At 50.8% G+C, this 20,422-nt stretch overlaps 1 protein-coding gene across 3 annotated transcripts in view; it reads right to left on the bottom strand.

Annotated features, from left to right (window-relative positions):
- PFKP (phosphofructokinase, platelet) overlaps window positions 1-16,295 on the bottom strand; it is a 47,110-nt gene extending 30,815 nt beyond the window's left edge. Inside the window, exons 1-2 of one of the 3 annotated variants that reach the window (XM_057498107.1) lie at window positions 15,961-16,295; window positions 5,279-5,352 (exon numbers count right to left, since the gene is read on the bottom strand). In XM_057498107.1, coding sequence (XP_057354090.1) covers window positions 5,279-5,352; window positions 15,961-16,072 — 186 coding nt within the window. In that variant the 5' untranslated portion in view covers window positions 16,073-16,295. The remainder of the gene's footprint in view (window positions 1-5,278; window positions 5,353-15,960) is intronic. The other 2 variants (XM_036910854.2, XM_057498106.1) reach the window with 2 other exon arrangements.
- Between the last annotated feature and the right edge of the window lie 4,127 nt (window positions 16,296-20,422).

The following is a 20,422-nucleotide window of genomic DNA, read 5'->3' as shown; positions in this document are numbered from 1 at the left end:
TTCAGCCATTTGATGCCTAATATATGCTGGGAATATTTATTGGAAATAAAAAGTGCCTTTACTTTTATTTCTCAGAATTTACTAATTTAATAAAAACACTTCCACATCCCTCCTTTGCTTCTCGAGTAAGAGCATGGAAGACTGTCTACAAACCATAACACATATTTTGAAATGTAAAATGTCCTTCAAAAATACTTCCATAATTTTGTGCAGCATTGATGGTAAAGAAAGAGATTCAGAAATAGACAGGAGGATTTTGTGATTCCTGCCTTCAAAGCATTCCTGGCAGTGCACGCACTGGCTCAGTCGTAGGAAATGACTCACTCTTTAAACTGCAAAGTCTTTAGCTCATGGAGCATGTGAAAAACAACTGCCAACTGCAGTGTTAAGCTTTCACTCACAAGGAAGATGTCACTGAATTAAGAAAACTAATTTTACACAAATATACTATAATTTATGCATCCACATGAGTTTTTTTCTGCTTAAGTCTCCTTGCAAGGTTGATTTATTCCAACAGAACCAGAGCCCTAAGTATCTCCTAAAATTCTCCACTGGATTTGCCTTCAGAGCCACTTACATGACTCACATAGGAAAAACCAACCGTAAAACCATGAAGGCCACTTTAGTTTTTGACCCAAAGTAACACTACCTATCTGGATGATCCTAATTCACAGGCTGAATCTGAGAGACCCTTAGCTGGCGGGATGAAATTCATCATCCCACAGAAGTTATTCTATGAAGTCATTTGATTACATATAAGAACAAACCACAGGCTCTGAAGTCATTCAACTTCTTGTTTGAAACTGTTTTGAGCAATGTCAAAATAAGCATGAATAGTCTCCCAACTCATCACTTAGGAGACAGGGCTACACACCAAGAGATCATTGTGCCCTATATTTGCAGGCATTTGTTAAATCTATTCTAAATAGGGGAAGAGCTAGTCCATCCAGGGGTGGCTTTTTCTTATAAGAGATCTCACATGTATTTTTAAAAATTAAGGACCCAGAAGGAGATCACAGTCCTGTGTTATTGCAAAGTTGGCTTTTTCCTTTAGAACGCTTAGGTCTTCTCAGCTTGATGACGGTTTTCTCCTAATCCGACCTCCTGGCTTCTGCAGCCAACCCCACCGTCTTTGAGTGGCAAACACTCCAACTCCAGGAAGCCAGGCTGACCTGATAGAAGCATGATCTGTTTCCAGCCGTCGTCACCGATGGCTTCTCCAGGGGGCTGCTGCTTTCAAGCAAATACCTGTTCCTGTTTCCCACCGAAATAAGGTTTTCCTAGTTTATTCCTTAATAAAGTAAAGCATGCCCCTTACAGAACTTGAGGGCAAGCACAGAAGCCGGTTCTAAGCTGCTCTCCAGTGTTGGCTAGTAAATGCCACCTGGCAAGACCAGGAGCAGTGAGGAGAGGCAGGCAAGCTCTCAACACCAGTGGTTTCCACAGCTTAGTTGATTTGGCCCAGAGGAAACTTACAGGGGAGCTTAGGACTCTGCAGTCCCACCCACACCCACACCCAGAGCCTGCTGCACCCTGCCAGGGTGCTGAGGCAGGTGAACTCTTGTCTGAGGATGCTACCCACCCCTGCTCCAGTCCCTGGCCTCAGGGACATGGCCCGCCCAATAGCCTTTGGATTTGTCCTTGGCGAGACTGCCCACTCTAACACCCTAAGGTAGGTCAGGGTGTGGCAAGTTTGTCTGTGGCCCACCCCATGTGCTCCTGGCAGCCCAGAAACATATCAGCACCATCATTTCCCCTCTGGCATTATTAGATTTCTCCAGGCCAGAGCTGACAGCATATGCTTCCAGGTAAGTCACAAAGCTCAAGGCCACAGCAGGACATGCCAGCCCCCACTGTCCTGTCAAAGAGAGCCTGTGAGCTCCAGGAAGTCGGCGATAACAGCAGGCTCGGTGGGCAGGAGAGCTGAGGGTAAACCCCCAGTGTGCTATGGTTACTGGCCCTCATATCACACTCAGTGGTTAAGTAGCTTTGACTTTAAGGAAGTTAAGATGGAGAAATAGTTACGTGTAAAACCTCAGGGTAATGAGACAATGTGGGCTGGTCACCTCGCTGAGTCTTCATGGAACTTTTGGGGGAGGCGACAGCAGTCAGGGAGGACAAAGCAGACACGCCCCAGTAAACAGGGACTCTAACCTGCCCACTGTCCTGCCAGGTGGCTTCCCATCCATCAAGGCCCACACACCCCAAGAATGTAGACAGTGCTCAGACCCCAAGACACCCTGCAATGTCCTCCGTGATCCGGGAGCCCACTGTCTGAGCAGGGGCCTCACCGCCTTCACTGGAAAAGATGAAAGTTTCAGGTTTTTGGTTTGATTTTTTTTGTCACAAGCATGATACTTCTTACTTTAAAAATCAAGAAAGCAGGTGGTTCATCGTATCTGAGAAAACTAACGTGCCCGGTAACCACGAGGGAGTTCCCATCAGAAAGGGAAAAAGGTGCCAATCAATCAGCTGACGAATCAAAGCTTGTTTATCAGTTTAGAGAGCCTGGACCTGCTCAGGGCCCTCAGCTCAAGAGGAGCTGCTGCAGGAGCCCTAAGTGAGCAGAGACGGGGCCCATTTCTCGGAGCTGGTGATGCCCCATGTTCTTTTGGCCATAGGATGCCCTGACGAATGTGTAGTTTCTAACACCACCAGGCGGGCTGCTTAAGACCTTTCTTGAAGCTGCGGGAGACACAGAAATGGGCTCTGCTGGTTTACAAGCGCCGGGCATGAGCAGACCCCAAACAGCGAAGCATAACTGTAAAGGGGGGACTTGAGGGTAAGTCATGCTTCAAGAGCTGTAAGAACAAGTATTTTTAAACTATCTGAAGAAAAACCCTCAGCTAATGATTTTTGAACCTATATATTAAATCAAATGCACAGCCTGCTGCTTCTGCAACCACAGGTAGGACTCCCCTTGCCCTGCTTTCAGCCTGCCAGTCCTGTCGCCCTGTTCAGGGACCGCCGGTCCCCAGGAACCCACCCTGACAGCCTGGTGCACAAAGCATGGGATATACTCACACCACCCACTCCAGGCAGCTGAAAACACTAGCAGGTTTCTAAGGAAAAACCCTGGCCTGAAGAGGAAAAAAGTCATCCACAACTGGCTTACTGGGTGGAAAGAGTGGGTTCCCCACGGGCTCACACGCACGGCACAGAGGCCTGCCACAGATTTACCGTGGCCTGGAGCAGCCAGCACACACCCAGTGCCAGGTCTCTGGCAGGCATGCTGGTGCTTTCCGATCAATACACTTCCCACAAGCTTTCTGCTACAGGGAAAAGCCCCAAAGCCTTCATTTAAATGATTAATCCTGACATGTTTAGCTGTTTTGGTGAGTTGGCAACCCCGAAAGCTCTACGTGAGCTTAGAAACTAGCCTATAAACAAACAGTTGGATAAACTGATGGAGCTTTGAAAAACAAAACCAAGTTATTGTGAAAATTAGGATCACCCTAACACCATCCCACACAAGGACACTCTTGACTGCCTTCCTGAGGGAGGAAGTGCCAAAGTCCTCTGCATGTCCCTATTAGGACATGGGATCTGTTCCAATCCGGGACTCCTTGCCACCCACCAGCTCTCACACACCCACCCTTCAGAGACCCCAAAAGGTTTTTAAAACCAGGTTCATGTCACAGGGGCTGCTATCAGCCAAGGTGAGTTCTCTCTCAAGTTCCAAGCAGGATGCATCCCCCTCCTTGAAATAAAATGAGAAGCAGAGGAAATGGCCCACATGCACACACACTCAGCCGGGCAGGGAAGATGGGCTTGTGGCACTCTGTACGTCAACGTCCGCTTCCAGTGGAGGGGAGTCAGTCAGTGGGGCTGGCGAGCGGCCAGGGGTCCAACGAGCTCATTCCATATCTGTGAGCAGGCAGCCAGCCGCCAGGCCTCAGCCCGGGACACACGTTCACAAGGGCAATTTGACCGGAAAGAGATCCAAGAGGAACATGACACAGCAAAACTCAGGAAACGCTGTGACTGGTCCCATCACTTTAACACTGCCCAACCCCAGTAAACGCAAACCCCAAACCTGCTGCAGCACCCCAGTTAAATCAGTAAACCCAGGGGCAGAAAAGAAACATCTTTCCAGCAAATGATAAATGAATGGTTCTTGGGACCAGTGAGCAAAGGCTGAACAGCCACTTTGCAAAGGAGAAGATGACTGAGTAAACAGACAGCAGAGCCCATGCCAGCTCCTGGGAGTCAGGTCAGGGCCACGCGCAGGACCTGGGGCGATCTGGTGCCACCTCATCTGCACAGGGCAAGGGGCTGGGTGTGGGCTGGTACCTGTTTCAGGAATCACTTTGGCAAAATATGTGGACACCCATGATAAGGGCCTGCCCCTTAACTCAGTTAGTGCCACACTACAAGGCCACCGTAATGACAAGCACTGCAAAGCCTTGAAAAGGGCTTGCTGAGTTATGACAGAAGGACAACAGAGGATGACCTAAATAGTCCAGTGGTATGGGAATGGCACCATCCATAAAGGGTCAAGTATGTGACAGGACACCAATTTGATGGAGTAGCGTACAGACCTTTAGCAGGGTGGCTGTGGAATGTACATACCACACAGAGAACGCACAATATAACGGTGCACAACATACTGTACAGAGCACATGTGCTATATAAACTTTAAATGTAATGTTTCCTTCCAGTCTTTCACATACACAATCCTAGGAGGAATCGGAATAAAATACTAAGTGATTCTGAAGGAAATAAGCCATTTAAAAAAATATTCCCTCCACTTATAAAGGCTTTATTCTATTTTATAAAGTTAAAAACTAAATATAAATTATTTCTTCCTAATAGCTTCTGAAATACTGTGGTCCATAGGATGTTGGTGCCCGCCCGCCCAACACTCCCCTCCCCTAAGTGGCCAGGGCCTCCAAAGCAGAGATGATGGGCAAGGCCAGGGCTGGGGTTCTGCCCCATCCCTCTGAAGTTAATGTGGAAATATATCAGGAAGGGTCTGAGTTGCACATTCTCTAAGTGGCCGCTTTTTACCATTTATCTTAATGTTTGGTCAAATTCAGCCCCTATTAAATGAATATATCCATTCTAGAAGAGCCACATTATCCTGTAAACCCGGTTAGCTGATGTCCAAATGGCTTTTTGTACCCATGCTCATTCCCTTTGTCCACTGATTCCCAGCACAGACCTCACTATCGTGAGACCTGAAGGCACAGCCTCAGTGAGCCCAGAGAGGCTCGTGCGGGGCCTGGGCCCCTCAACGGTGCCCAGGTGGGGAAGGCAGGTGCAACTTAACACTGACCTCGTAGATGAAGTACACCTTGGCCCCCACGTAGATGCCCATGCGCACGACAGCGCGGACAGCAGCATTCATACCTGCAAAAGTAACGGGTACAGCGGTGACAACCAGCCCAGGGCCATTACACTACCGGTGATGTGGGTCCCGCACCACCTCTCAGAGGGCTCTTCCGGTGAGGAGCAGGCATGGTGTACACCTGGGGCTGAGGGCCAGAGCGGAGCCCAGTTCACGGAGGGTCTATGCGAGGACGGGCATCCTCTCAGGGGCCTGCAGCATCGTTGCTCCCCACACCACGTGTGCATGTGTGGGCGGTGCCATCCAGCAGCCGAACACCGCAGAGGGTGGGTGTGTATTTATGCTGAGCCAAATTCAAAGAAAATAATACTGAAAGGACCACTGGTCTGTGATTAGAGGAGATGAAAGATGATTTCATCACCAGCTACTAGTACTCAATGGCTTTATATTCAAAACAAGTCATATAGTTTTATTAAAGGGAAAATTAAACTAACCTAGCATGCTGTAAACAACACCGACTCAGAGTAACTCTAGGACATTTTCCAGTTTCCCAGAGGACTCTACCAATCCCCTCGGGAGGACCTGTCCATCAACTAACACTTTCTCCCAGCATTTCCCCTGAACCCCACAGTCTTGTTTCCCTCCAACATTACCCACACTGAAGCCAGAATGATTATAACAGCTTGCTCTCTTTTGTTTGATACCACAGAGTGATTTATAAATACATTCCTCCTGTTAAAAAAAATCACAGGTTCTGAAAAAGGCGAAACTATGGAGACAACAAAAACCAGCAGTTGCCAAGGGCTGGGGGTGGAGAGGGGTGAAGAGGCTAACACAGGGGACTGACTAGTAGCACAGTGAAGTGGCTCTGGGCAGTCCTGTAAGGGCTGACCTGGGTCCTTATCCATTGGTCCAAGCCCACAGGATGTGCACCACCTCAAGTGACCCTAATGTAAGTGTGGGATCTGGGTGATAATACATGTAGGGGTTCATCATTGTGATATCCCCACCAGGACATGGGGAGGCAGGGGCTGTATGTGAATCTCTGAACCTTCCACTTGGTTTTGCTGTGAACCTAAAACTGCTTAAACAATAAGGTCCTAAAGCGCAGTTACAGATAAAGTACAAGATGCCTGTATCTTCTCCCAGCCCCACCTCTGCTGTCATGTAAACCCATACCTGCACAACGCTGGTACACTGCCATCCCGGGCCTGCAGATGCACGTCTCTTTGCTTTGAGATGCTTCTGCGTTAGCATCCATGTACTCTTTCTCCAACACAAACGTGTTCCTGCTGTTTCCCCAGGGCCTGTGCACAAGGGCTCCTCCTACCCAATGCTCCTCCTCCAACTGCCTGCTCTACTATGCAGCCCCGCTGCAGGACCCCAGCTCCCCAAGAGCTGTAGTCGTGTCCCCTGGTCCCTGCATCAGAACTACCCTTTACCCTCCCAACCGCACCCTGGGTTCTGCGCCTCCAGAAGGACTGCCAGTGTCTCCTTGGCACTCCTCTTATTCCTGGAGGGAAATAACTGCCAGCCCCGGTGCTCACACCTGCAGCATTTTATCACATTAATGCTGGAACCTGAGGGGGTCAGGTGTGCACAGGGGAGACCCTGAGACTAACGAGGAGGATAAATGTAGCCCCCCCAGGGCCCTGCCAACAGACCCCATGATTCAAGACTTACTCCATGGCCACCGTCCTGGGGGAACCTCCAAACACTCCAATCAAAGAAAGGCACTTGACCCTTGACCAGGAAGGGATGAGGAGCGCCGACCCACCACGCAGTCAAAAATCCACATATAGCTTTTGACTCCCCAAAACTTTTCTAGTGGCCTCTAGAGACCAGAGGCATTACCAGTGACATAAAGAGTCGATTAGCACATGGTATTAGTCGATTCCCATGGTATATGCATCATGTGCTATACTCTTACAGTACAGTAATCTAGACAAGAGAAAATACTTTTTCTAATTGTTACAAATCTCCAAAATAATTCCCAGTAAAGTTACTGAAAAATATCTGACTGTAAGCAGACCCACACAGTTCAAACCTGTGTTGTTCAAAGGTCAAATGTACTTTATCACTGGTGATAAGCATCATTAATTCCCCACTTACAGGCCCTTGCCCTTCAGTCCCCCACTTCTGAAGGTAAGGAATGAAGGTGTGACAAGTGGGACATGATCAGGAGGTGACCCCAGGAAACTCCTCACAGAGACAGAACATGTCCCAAGTGTAAGCTGTGCCCCACGGTACCTGCACAGCAGCCCCCCACAGGCCTGTGCTCAGCTGGGAAACAGCTGTCACCCACAGCACAGGTTCACCCTCAGTCTGCAGCAGGGCCCGAGCAGGGGATCCAGGAGGAGGGGCCAGGGCCCCGCCGGGTCGGAGAGCAGCTGGAGCTGTGCACCTCTGCCAGGACCCCAAGGAGGTGGACAGGCATTCTGAGAACCATGCACAAGTCTCACTGGCTTTTATTCGTTTGCAGGTTGGTGCAATGGAGTTAAAGCAGCTGGCCTTTCCCACAGCTAGGAGCAGGGCATTCTAACTGGGCCCTGGGGGAGGTATTCTGCTCCCAGTACTCTAGCAAATCAGGGCTCAGTGGCCCGAGCAGCAGGGTAGTGCTCATAGGAAGCCTGCCTGCTGGGTCCTGGTTCCCTGGGGAGATAAGAAAGTCAGGCTCACAGGGATAAGCTGATAGCCAAGGGACCACATTAAGGAGCAGCAAAGCTTCCTTGTATTTTAACCTAGGATGCCCAATTCCCTCTGGTGCAGTGGCTGTGAATTAGAGTCACCAGAGGGGACCTTGAGACAACCTACCCACCCGGCCCCAGTCCTTGTTAATTGTCTGGGGAGCTGCTGGGTTTTCAGCTCTCCGAATGGACCCAAACTGCTGCCTGGGCACCTTCCGAGGGACCCTGGAGGACAAACACCAAGGAGACAGAAGCTTCTTCTACACACATGATCGGGGTCAAGAAGGGGTCCCCTCACTCTGGGGTCTGATGGTCCCCTGGGTGGCTGCTGTCCACCTGAAACACAGGGCAGTTTCCAGCTTTCTGGACACTCAGACAGCTGCTTTTACAAACAGTTCAGACACAGGGACTCACTCACATCTCTTGTTTTGTTTTCATGGCCAGACCTGGGATTTAAAATAACTTCATAATTACTTATTTCCATGGGAAAATGCAATTCTGCCACCACGCAAACATCATAATATTGGGAAAGAAAACTCTGCATCATTTTCAAACATTTAAGCCCTGCTCCTCAGGGAGTGAGCAGTCCAGTTATATAAACCAAAAAAAAAAATCAACCTTGAGCAAACCAGGGAGAAGCTGCAGGAGAATGTGTGACAACTAGAGAAAGACAGGCGGTTGACTTGTCTACCTGAGGTTAGATGGTAACACCTTCTTCCTATTCTGATAACCCTGCAAGCTTGAGTAATTTGTAAGAAACAAGGAATATGTTGATTCTAATAAAATAATCTGGGTTCACTCATCTATTACCACTGTGACCTGAAGAGTATAACCAATCTCTTTACTTAGGTAGCCCTTTCTGAGGAGTTGAGCCATTTGACTGCATATTTCTCAGTGCTCTGCACCATGCCCTTACTAAAGGCAACATTTAAATCCTTTCTGCAAAATAAAGTCATCCTGCTCAATCCTCTGAGCTCATGTAGTTTTCATCTTCATACCAAAGCAAAAGTATGTCAGAACATGAGCCTAACAAACACCTTATCTTGCACTTTCCACTGACCTTCCACAAAGCTTCTCCATTTAATAATGTAGGTATTGGAGGAAAAAAAATTCCTTAGGAGAACTGTGTGCCAGTGCTGGCTCCCCTGTGAATCAATTACCAAGCTGGGAGCTTCTCTGCATTCCACACTGTCCAAACCACACAAGTCTTGTGTTAAAATCAGAGGAAAACTTGAGATAAATCCGTGAGGGGCCATTCACTCATTCATCCATCCATTGGCACATGCATACATTCTCCATTCGCGCAGCACACACGGGGGCTTCTCTCTGCCAGGTGCTGTTGGGCTCTGTGACCAGTCACTGGGATGGTCCTGCCTTGCTGGGGCTTGTCTGTGTTGTGGGGAAGGTGATGAGCCTGGAGAATAGAAACAGAGCAGGGCTGGGGACAGGGCTGTGGGTGCAGAGAGGGGACTGGAGCTGGCATCCTCAGGAACCACTACAAGAGGCTGGAATAAAATGTACACTTAAATTTAATTGCTTTCTTCAACATGGTGGCCAGGTATTTTAAGCTACGTACCCAACAGGGCTATGCATGCAAGCCTGGCTTTTGCTGTGCGGCAATTGGTGCAGTGGGTGTCTCGCCACATGGATCTGGGCAGAGCTCAGCACAGGCGATGATTTTCCTTCCCAGGTACCCAGCTAACTTCCTGTTGGTGGCTCTTGACCAGTTTCCATTGTTACAGAGTACAAGCAGGGCTATAAAGAATATCCTATCAACCCACCTGCTTTCACCTCTGGCCTCACACTCTGCCTCTCTTCCTGCTGAGCCAAAAGCTCCGCCCACCAATCACCCCAGGCCCCTCAGTTCCCGCCAGCAGGTGTCCTGCCATGTGCCCAGTCCCCTCCTGCAACTCTCCATCTGTAGCCCAATCCTGCTCCTCATGAGACCCTGAGCTTGGGCTTCCCCCACACTTCTCCACAAGACAGCCCTTAGCAGAGGCCCCCAGGACAGGCAGGTGGCTGCCCTGCTCGCACAGGTAAATCCAAAGTCCTCACGCTGCCCCTCCCCCCGACCTCACCCATCGGACCTGACCTTTTATCTCCCAGCCCCTGCCAGCTCCCCACGGTGCCTCCCCCTGCTGCTTAGAGCTGGCTTGCTCCCCCGCCTGACCCCGGGGTCAGGTGGTGAGTCTTTGACCAGGGGACCCAGGCCCTCCATGAAACAGCTTCTGTCCCAGCTCCAGCCTCCTTCTCAGCATTCAGCAGCACCATGACGCACAGGTTCATCTGCCCTGGATCACGACAGTGTTAGCTCCCTGAGAAAGGGCCCCAGGGTCCTGTCAAAGGCCCGGCCACAAACCTCGGGGTCATCGTGAGTTGGTGCAAGAATTGGACAAAAGGGAACAAAGCTGAGGAATATGAAGCCAGAGCTGAACAATAAGGAGGCCACCCTGCACCACCCTCCAGCCATTTCTTATCAAAGGAAACCTCTGGCCAGACAGCTTACACCAAATTCTATAGGGCCCTATTGTAATTAACCCTTCTACTCAAAATCCGTATCACATCTGGGAATTGTTGGTATCGAGGGAAATGCCTGGGTTTTAGGCTCCCTGTAGACCAGGCCAGCTTGAGCCTCAGACACCTGGAGGGACCAGGAGGGTCATTCAGGCCTCTGCCTCTCAGCAAGAGCCTCAAGTGGCAGAACAGGAAGGAAGCTGGGAGCCCTCAGGGCAGCAGGGCCAGAGGACCCTCCTCCTGGACTGAAAATACTCACTGGGGAGAAGGGGAGAGTAACCAGGAGGGAGGGGACAGAGGCTGACTTCCTTCAATTTGCAAATGGAAAGCTTGAGAAGACCTTGCTCCAGCTAGCATGGTGCAAAGCCAGGGACCCGGCCATTAATCAGCCTCCTGATTCTCAGGGCACTGGGCTGCCATGCTCTTCATGCTGCTCCTCCTGATAAACACAATTACGCTAAGTCCTCAGTGCTGCAGGCAGGAAATGAAGAGTCACGGGAGGACGCAGAGAGGGCGCAGATGCTCCATAACAAATAAGACCAGCACCACGTGCACAAAGCTTGTCTTAAGAGGGTAGATCCAGCAGCGACTCCACTGTTTTCTGGGCACACAGCCATCTGTTCTTTATCCAGATACACCTTTTCAACATAATCACAACCATGGTGGATAAGCAGCTGTGTCCTCCTGTCTGCCTGGAACACAGGGCTACTCTGTCTGTATACTTCTTACTGCAGTCGCCTCTGCCAGCCCACCAGATTGGTGCAGGGTGTTCAAGCAGCCTGGGGCCTCTCTGATGAAAGGCTCTGGATCAATGCTTTTAGTTTTCTGTAACCAAGGGGCAAAATGTGTTTTTTCTTCAAAGATGACAAATGACTAGATTCCAAGAGTTATCATGTCATACAACAGTACTGTGTTCCTAGAAGACAGAGAAATGGCACAGATTCCCCCACGGTACTCACAGGGTTAACACTGTATTCATAACACATTGCCTCCTACATCCAATAATTTTTGCTAAATGAATTACATTTTAAATGGAAAAGATCCCATATAGACAGATGTGTGGGTACAGAGTTCCATGATAGTACAGGGCCTGGAGCTGTGATAGGCCAGATGCCCCCTGTTCTGCACTGCCCTCCACATCTCATGGGCTCCGATGCCAGCTGAGCTTCAGGTGGGCACAGAAGAGGCCCAACCAAGCAGGGTCCCGACATGGTGTTCACGAAATATGTGCTCAAGGGCAGTTACCCTAGCGCCTGGCCCAGTGTGCTAGCACTGCACATTTCTAACCATGGTTTTAAAGTTCTAATACTGAAACAGCAATCATCCCCAGATATTACCCTGGGGATAAAAAAGTGCTTCCGATTGGTGAAGGTTTGTGGGTAAAATTGTAACATTTCCAGAGTATCTCGCCTGGCTTTAGTGTATTTGCATATCCTGAGGGGTGGAGAGAAGTTCATCTCCATGTCAATGGATAATTACCTGGGCAACCGAGGGTGTGTTTGAACCTGAGAGTTTAAGGCCAGGGGCTGGCCTGCTTGCTGGTTTGCTTCCTTCTGGAGCAGAGGAGAGAGACGGCCCTGGACTGCAGTTTGTAAGCAATAAATGGGTTTTAAACTTTATTTTTCCCTTTGACTGATCCCAGTTTTTAAAGGTATTTTGTCCTGGGATTTCCTTTCCCCGGACTTACAAGATTCTTCATCAGAAGGACTTAATGAGGAAAGAGGATGGAGAGAACTCCCAATCACAGGCTTTTGTGAAAGGAAGTGGCCTGCACTTTGTTAGGGAGACTCAGGGGGAGGTATTCAGCAAGTCCGAGGGCCTGCCGTGAGCCACAGATGTGTGCGAGGCAGGCATGCAGGGGTGGACGGACACTCGCGTCTTGGCCCCCATTCCCACTGCAGTGCGCGGCCTGGCCGTCCCTACCACTTAGGGGAACTCAGTTCTATGAAAAGCTCAGTGGCTCCTGTATAAGGTGAGAAGCCAGTGCGTGGGAGCCTTAGAGCCTGCCATAGAGCAAATGTCCATGGAATGTTGGTTATTTTTGCTATTATTAGGAAGACTGATACAGACTCAGTTGAAGCGGGTTCTGCCTACGTACTGGGGTTTGCTCTGCTGTGGGCAGCGTGCTGCTCTCAGGTGCCTCTCAGCTGCACCAGGCCCTCCCGAAGCCCACGGGCTGCGTCTATGACCATGACTCATTTTTGGTGTGTGACACAGTCTTGCTTGGGGCAGGGACTTCGTCATGGTAAGCCTGTCTGTCCGGCAACGTGGGGCTTATTTTAGGTTAAAGTGAAAATCAATTTAAATTTGCAGACATTCCCTGTGAAAACAGATGAAACCCAAGGGGTTTTTGTCACTTTATGATTATACTATATAAATTCCACTGGGGGAGAAAGCACTTCACCAGTTTGGTATCAAGGGTTTCATGGAGTTAGTCACCCTGGAGTTATCGCTGTAAAAAGGCACTACCTATACCACTAACAAAACTGCCCTCCAGTCCTCTGTATAATTCTAAAGCAAGCTGGGCTTTGCCTGCCCTGCAACAGGAACTAGACTTTATAGCCTCACCTGAGGAAGGCCCCTTTGGGGCATGGCCCCCAGGAAGGACTGGGATGAGATCTTACAGAACTTGTTTTAAACCCTGCCAACTGTCACGTATGAGCCCTGTGACCCTCATAAAGTCACTTACCTCTTTGTGGGTCTTTCTCTTCACCTCCAAAATGAAGACATACACACCCTTGGAGCAAAGTAAGGCCCTCAGACGAGAACTGTAAAGCTCCAAGTACGCAAAACGTGCCTGCTAAATAGCAGCTAGAGTCCTGTCCACGTGGAATTTTACCATAATTTCACATCCCATTAGAAGACTGCCCTGAGATTAAGATGTGAGTATGTTCTCCTTGCTCTTTAGCTATGAGCAAAATTCTCCTATCTCAGGGAAAATCAAGTGCTGATATAATTTAGAGTCAAGATAAAATGGTCAAAGAACAGGGTGTCATAGGCAACATCTCCAGCCATCTAAGGCTCTAATGGTCTGTAAACCTGATGCCGCCAACCAGACCCTCTGAGCACATGTCAAGGCAAGATTTCTCAGGAAGAAGTGCATCCAGACATCCTATCAGGAACCACAAAGTATAAAAACCAGAGATCACACTCTGCACGAAGTCCAAGAAAAACCAGTCAAAAGCCTTCACTCTGCGGGGGTGGGGAGCATGAGGAGGCAGACCTTGGTGGGCTATCCCAGGGACAGCCCCACAGTGACACATGAGAGGATCAGGCCACCAGCTGAGAAGAGAACAGCCATCTCCCATTAGCTACACATAATTTTGGTTCTCAAAGTATCCTTTTCCAGAAAGACAAAGAGGTGTGAGTTACTGGCCTCTCTATTATTTATAACTGCTCATGAGCGGCAGAGCCAGGATAACTAACAGAGAAATGCTGAGTCTGTGTAGTGCACCATTATTTCCAGCCCTGTACACCAACTATCAGGTGGTTGAGCAAACTTTTGGACAAGGAGTGAAAAGAATGCTCCATAAATATATTTTTCAACACATACAGCACCATAATTCTAAAATAACCTTGAAACTCTGATATTGAAGCCTAATGGTTTAGGAGACCTGTTCCTCTTTCTGTGCCACCGTTTTCTTTCTTTTTGAGGTCCAGGATAAGATTGGCTCAAGGAGCTTCCCTAAGCTCTGCTTGCCCGTGTCTCCTGAGGCATATGCGTTGAAGCTATTGCCAGGGAAGCCATGCTCCGCCCACAGCGTCCTCGGCACCGTTCGGGTGTTACTTAAGTACCCTGGGCGATGTCATCCATTTCACTCTATTTCCCCAACCTCGGCCTTTGCTCTATCACAGTTTACTTCTCTGTAATGTTTATACCGAGGGTCACTTTATTAGGATACCAAACGGAACAGCCTGCTTCCCTAGGACGCCAAGGCTGGCCTGTGGGGAGCGGGCGGTGACTGACGCCCGGGGCGCCGTCTTCCATAGGACCCGGAGGTCTCCCTGTACCCGGGCGCCTCCTGCCCGCCGCGTGCGGATGCCCAGGGACAGGGCGCACGGGCGGCGACGGGCCGGGCATCACGTAGGCGCGCGGCGGGAGGGGAGGCGGTCAGGGCAGCAGCCAGAGCTCCCCAACCTGCTGCACCCGCCCGGCCCCGCCTCGCTCAAGGGCGAAGGAAAGGTCACGGGCAGGGTGGGCGACAGGCGGGGGCGCCGGACGCACCACCCAAGCATCCCTCCACTGGGTGCGACCTCCAAACATGCGAACATCTACAACAGGGCCTTCCAACTCCTCTGGGGAACGAGGAAGAGGGCCAAATAAAACCCAAAACCCAGCAGGAGGAGGCGTCTCCAGTCCGCGGAATCTCTAAGACTCCAAAGGTCGCATCCCTGGGGAAGCGCCGACCTACTTCCCCACGGCTCGCTCGCCGCACCCGGATTCACCTGGCTGGGATACCGCGCCGTCTGCTAGCCCAGCGCGCCCACGTGCACGCAGCGCTGGGGCCGGGCGTGGCCGTGCCCCCCTCCCCCCAAATGTAGACATTCTTTCGAGGAGCCTGAGGGCATGGGACTCGGTCCCCCTCCTCCCAAAATTGGCCTCCTCGTTGGGGACCCCCGCCGGTGCCGGGGATGTCCCCGAGTCACCGATTCCGTCATTCCCGTCCAGGTACGCTGGTAGGCTGGCGGACTGGCCCAGCGACCCGTTTCAATTTTCGGTTTTGTCACAAGCCGGAAGAGGAAAGGAGGTTAGAGCGGCGGAAAAACGTTTTTAAAATCTCCCAGCGGAAACTCAAGGCGGTGGCGAGTCGCTGGCAGCCCTGAGGGGATCCGCGCCCCCCCGCCGCGCCCTGCAGTGTAGCAGAGGACCCGTGCGGGGCGCGAGGCCGCAGAACGTGCCGCGAGGACCCAGCCATTTTTTACAAAATTTGGGGGATCGGAGGGCGCCCGGCCCATCCCACGGCTGGAGGAATTACCTCCCAGGGCGACCCATCGCCAGTCTCCATTAAAAAACAAAAATTGATATTCCTAGTACAAGATCCCACGCCATATACCCACCTCTGCTAGTACTCCCCGCCGCCCCGCCACTCCGCAACTTCGCCCCTCGGCGACTTGCTCGGAGGCTTTTCGGCCTGCTCCGGCCCGGGGAAGCACCCCTGCAGTGCTTGGGCGCGAGGGCTTTTCTCCGCTCTTCTCTTATCCCAGGTACGCCCCTCCTCCCTGGTTCCCCATCCCTTCTACCTCCTACCCCCATTTCTCTTCCTGGGTCCCTCTCCACAACCCTCTTCCCTGCTTCCACTTTCCCCATCCCTCCTCCCTTGTACCCCTCCCTCCCTTCCCCCCTGGTTTCCCCTTCCCCCCTGGTTTCCCCTTCCCGTCTCTCCTCCCGGGTACCCCTATCCTTCCTCCCCATCCTTCCTCCGCGTCCACCCCACCGCCGCCTGAGCGGGCCTGGAGGCGGCTGCGCACCTTGGGCATCCCCGCCGCTGGTCAGCACGCCGATGGCTTTGCCGGCCCCAGAGAGGTGCTCCAGGAACTTTCGAAAGGAACCCTTGCGGTCGGAGGAAACGTCGTCGGCCATGGCGAGAAGTCCGGGGACAGCGCTGAGCCTGGCGCTCAGCAAGCAGTGTGCCCCGCCCGCGCGGGACTCAGAACCACCGCCCCGCGTGCTCGGCGCTCGCCAATGGGCGGTCCAGGGCCGACTCAGGCCGCGGGCCCAGGGCGGGGCACAGCCGGTGGGGGCGCATTGCAGTGGGAGGGGCGACCGGGGGCGAGACCCAGGAGGGAGGAAGAGCACCTCACGTTGGGGGGATTGCAGCCGAGGCGCGAGCTTTGCGCGCGCGCGGGGGCGTGTATCGCGGTGGGAGGAGCACTGCAGAAGGGGAGCCGCTCCGGCAGGAGGGAGGGAGAGCGCCGCAGGTGGGCGGAGCACTAAGAGGGCGGGACCAGCACGTGAGGGAAGCGCCGCAGGTGGGGGCACCGAACCCCAGCGCAGACGGACGCTCCGCTTTGGTCAGGATTCTTCCCAGCATAGTGTTTCGAGCCGCGGGCGTCCCAGCTTTACGTCGGGCTCCCCCAGGTTTCTTCCCCGGGCTGAGGTCCCGGGAAAGCACGTGCGGCGGATCCTTAGGTTGAGGGCTAGAGTGGGAGTCCCTGTCCCAACCGGCCCGTACGGGGGGAAGAGAAGAAACGCGGCCCCCTTGCTCCATGCCGGGTGCCGGTGGATCCGGGGAGGGAGCAGGAAAGGCTGGCGAGGGCGATAAGACCCCAGTTCTCACCTAAGGAAACCGCGTGTTCCTGTACTGTCAGCCGGATGCCCTCTTAGCTCCACTGGAGGCTCCAAAACCCAAACAGTCACGTCCAACACGCTGGGTGACAGATGTCCTAGGTGACTTAAGGGCTCAACCCTGAGCCAGGTACCTGCTGCGGACACAGTCGGATGGGGGCGCGGTCTCACCAAGCACACAGCACTGTGCTGGGGTACCGCTACCCCAGAAAAGCGTCTCCTCAACGACCCCATGTACAGCTCTGTGGGGCTGCTCCCGCCCGAGCCTGCTGAGTGCGCTGCTCAGCAAGTGGACACACGAGGAAAAAGAGCGTAAGAAACGGCTTATTCTGTTAGCCCAGAGGTATGTAATAGAGACACAAACAGGCTGTATCACTTTGGGGCCGCCCCAGACAAAAGATCTGGTCAGGCAGATTTTGATTGGGTGCTTGCCTCATCCACCAGCTCATCTCTCTGAGCATCAGAAATGTGGGAGAAAGAGAAATACGGGTGCAGAAAAGGCTGGGGGTTTGATCTTTGCCCTCTGCCAGAATCCATGGGAAGTTCCTAAACCCCATGGTCACCAGAAATCACCCAGACCTGGTTTTTCTCTGCTCCACCAGAACCACAGAAATCCAGTTTTTGGAGCACTGCCAGGATGTATATATGATTGGGAGCAACTGCAAAGTCTGAAAACAGTTGCTTCAATGGACTGAGCCTGAGCAGGGCCAGTGATGCAGAAACAGGAGAACATTGGCATTTTCACATTGGGTGCCCTTCACTCTCCCAGGGCTGGAGAGCAAAGCTGGGCTCTATGCCCAGGTGTTTCCATAGCCCCAGCCCAGGGTTTGTGCTCTGGAATTATCCATCCCTTTTTAGAGCTTCCTACATTTTAAACAGTTGGTGCACACTGAATTTTATCTTAGCCCAAACCTGTTTATCTTCCTATAAAATTGACATATTTTACAATTTAAAGTTGGAAGATTGGGCACTTGACTAGACTTCACAGGTTTCTTTGCAGCTATGACCATGTGATTCTATTCTGGCCCAGGAAACAAAAGTGGAATTGTTGAGGAGCATCTCCAGAGAGACTCCTTAAAAAGAGTCAAACACCAGGTATAGCCTTTTGCCTCTTACTGCTGCTTGGAATGCAGATGTGATGGCAGGATCCAAGTCACCGCTATGGAGCATGAGGAGATAGAGAAAATACAATCATCATAAAGGTGGTAGAGGGACATATAGAAGAAGCTTGGTTCTCTGGAAACTTTGTGCATCTGCTGCACAGCTCAGGATTGCCTGTCTGCAGGCTTCTGTGACAGGAAAAGGTAGATTTTTGTATGTTTAAGCCACTCTTAGCTTCAGTTTCTGTTTTATGAGCTGAATCTGAGACACACCTTTTACATATATTTTATGACACTTTGTAATCTCTTAGGAAACTGTTCTCCCACAAACTTCTAGAGATTGGAAGGAGCTTTTAGGATCACATAACCCACCCTCCTCATGTGAAATAAGAGGACATTAAGGCAGGGAAGGGTAGGGTAAGCTGGCTGAGGTCTAACTACACCATGTTGTATCTTGTTCTTGCATTAGAGAAGGACTTTTGGCAGACATAAGTGAGAAAATTGCTGTTCAGGCCTAGAATTATATCTCTTATATCCCTTATTGCCATTCAGAATTGCAATGGAAGTCTGAAATGGAATTGACCACTGCCCCATTCAAGATAGTCTCAACATAGCTTGAAAAAAGGAGTCCAAATACAATTATCTACATGGATCAATCCTGGTAATGCAGAAACACCTGCACCTTGGCGCTGTTTGAGACCTGGAGGCCTAGGTCTTCAAAATGGATTTCTTCCCAAAGTCTTGTGTGATCGTTTCAGTGAGAAGTGATCTCTCCCTTCTCTGAACTCCTCACCATTTTGTGTCTGCTTATTTCCTGACATCACATTCTGACTCAGGATTACTGATTTATGGGACTGATGCCACTCCGGATGTGCTACACCCTACTAAATTCTGATTCATTCAGAATACCTGTGGGTACAAAGAGAGAAGGCAGCTTAGTAATTGAACACACAGAATGTGGGAACCTGCAGCCCCAAAATAATACACATGGAAGAGCAATGTGGAAAGTTGCTGTTATTACTACAGTCACTTTCATTCTTTTCTGTTTTTGCCACTATATTGAGGTCTACAGGCACAGTGTCATCTGCTTGCAATGCCAATATGAGAAATTCCAATTTCTTCTTATAAAAAGTTCCATTTTTATCATTTTACTGTATAGTATTTTAATTCTTTATTATTTTAGTATTTTTTGTTTAAGGAATCTCAGAAAGAGGAGATGTTTCTGCAACAGCAGAGAGGGGAGAGATTCTCCAGCACAAAATGAAGCACCCTGGTCAAATAGGAGATGAGCAGGGACAAAGCCTGCAGCCCCGAGGGCTTGCCTCCTGCCCTGCAACAGCAGTGCACCTGGCCCTGCATCCTCCCATCCTCTCAATACTGTGTTATGTCTGCCTGCTTCCCTCTTTTCTCCATGCACACCTCTTCTTGTTCATTTGTGAGTTGGCAAATTGTCAGCAGTAAAACATGAACTCTTAATAACATCCCCACCAAATTCACAGCATGACTGAATAATAGAAGAGGCCTAGGATTTCAGTATTAGGACTGGATTTGAACCTGGTCCTGCTAGTCAAAGACAGATCCCCTGCCAGCATTTTAGCTGGAGTGCCTCTGCATGTCCCCTCCTCTGTACTGGCCTGTGTTGTGGCCCGTGACTCTGTGGTTATGTTGCAGCAGTGACTTCCTATCTGTTAATCTGACTGCCTTTATCCCTCTCACTGCTGATGCTCAAACAGTGGTGTTTAGACTGTAAGGAGAACAGGAAACAGACTGAAGTATTGCTCTGAGCAAGGAAGACAACGTTGTCCCAGAGACAAGGTAAGTGGTCACCAGGAGGTGAATATCAGTGGTCCAGCTATGGAAGTTACTGAGGACCAAGGCAGCACTCTCACCACAGCCACCTTGTGGAGCCCTTCATGGGGAGGATGTGGGACCTGCCCTGCAGGGACATAGTTGGCAGTTCTCCCATGAAGAATCCGGTGGACTCTGGCCCTCACTCCCCACCCATGGGTGGGGGTCCCAGAGACTGGGGAAGAATGAGGAATGCTGTCACCGCCTTGCTGGGCCTCTGCCTCCAGCTGGAACACACTGCTCTCCCAGAGCCAGCCAGTGGAGCTGCACATAGAAGCCTTGTCCGCAAGGCCGCCTGGTTCTGGCCCAGGAGGTGCGTTCTGTTTGGCTAATGCTCTTCTGCTTTGGCTGCAAGATTTTGACCTCTGGTGACTTCAGAAACTTTCTTTTTAAACTTATTCTCAGTTTTTTCTTAGACAACCACAGGACTAAAGCACACACCTCCAGTGAGGTGGATTAGATCCAAGTGTAAAGTGTGAAGTGTAGATGTTGAAGCAGAATTCACATGGCTGTCAGTACCTGGGTCACATTCACCTTAAGCCTCCGGCACCCAGAACCAAAACAAGATTAAAAAAAATAAAGAAAGAAAGAAAGAAAGGAAAGGATATGCTAAGAGTCTCAGTTTCTCTGGAAAGTCCCGTTGTTTGGTTAACAGGTTGTGCAGATTTATGAGTAGTGTGAGATTTCCCAGGTGGGC

This window comes from Manis pentadactyla, chromosome 3 (assembly GCF_030020395.1).
Source record: "Manis pentadactyla isolate mManPen7 chromosome 3, mManPen7.hap1, whole genome shotgun sequence".
In the NCBI taxonomy this organism is placed as follows: Eukaryota; Metazoa; Chordata; class Mammalia; order Pholidota; family Manidae; genus Manis; species Manis pentadactyla.
Note: the sequence above shows the minus strand (reverse complement) of the source record. Positions and strands in the feature narration are given on the sequence as shown.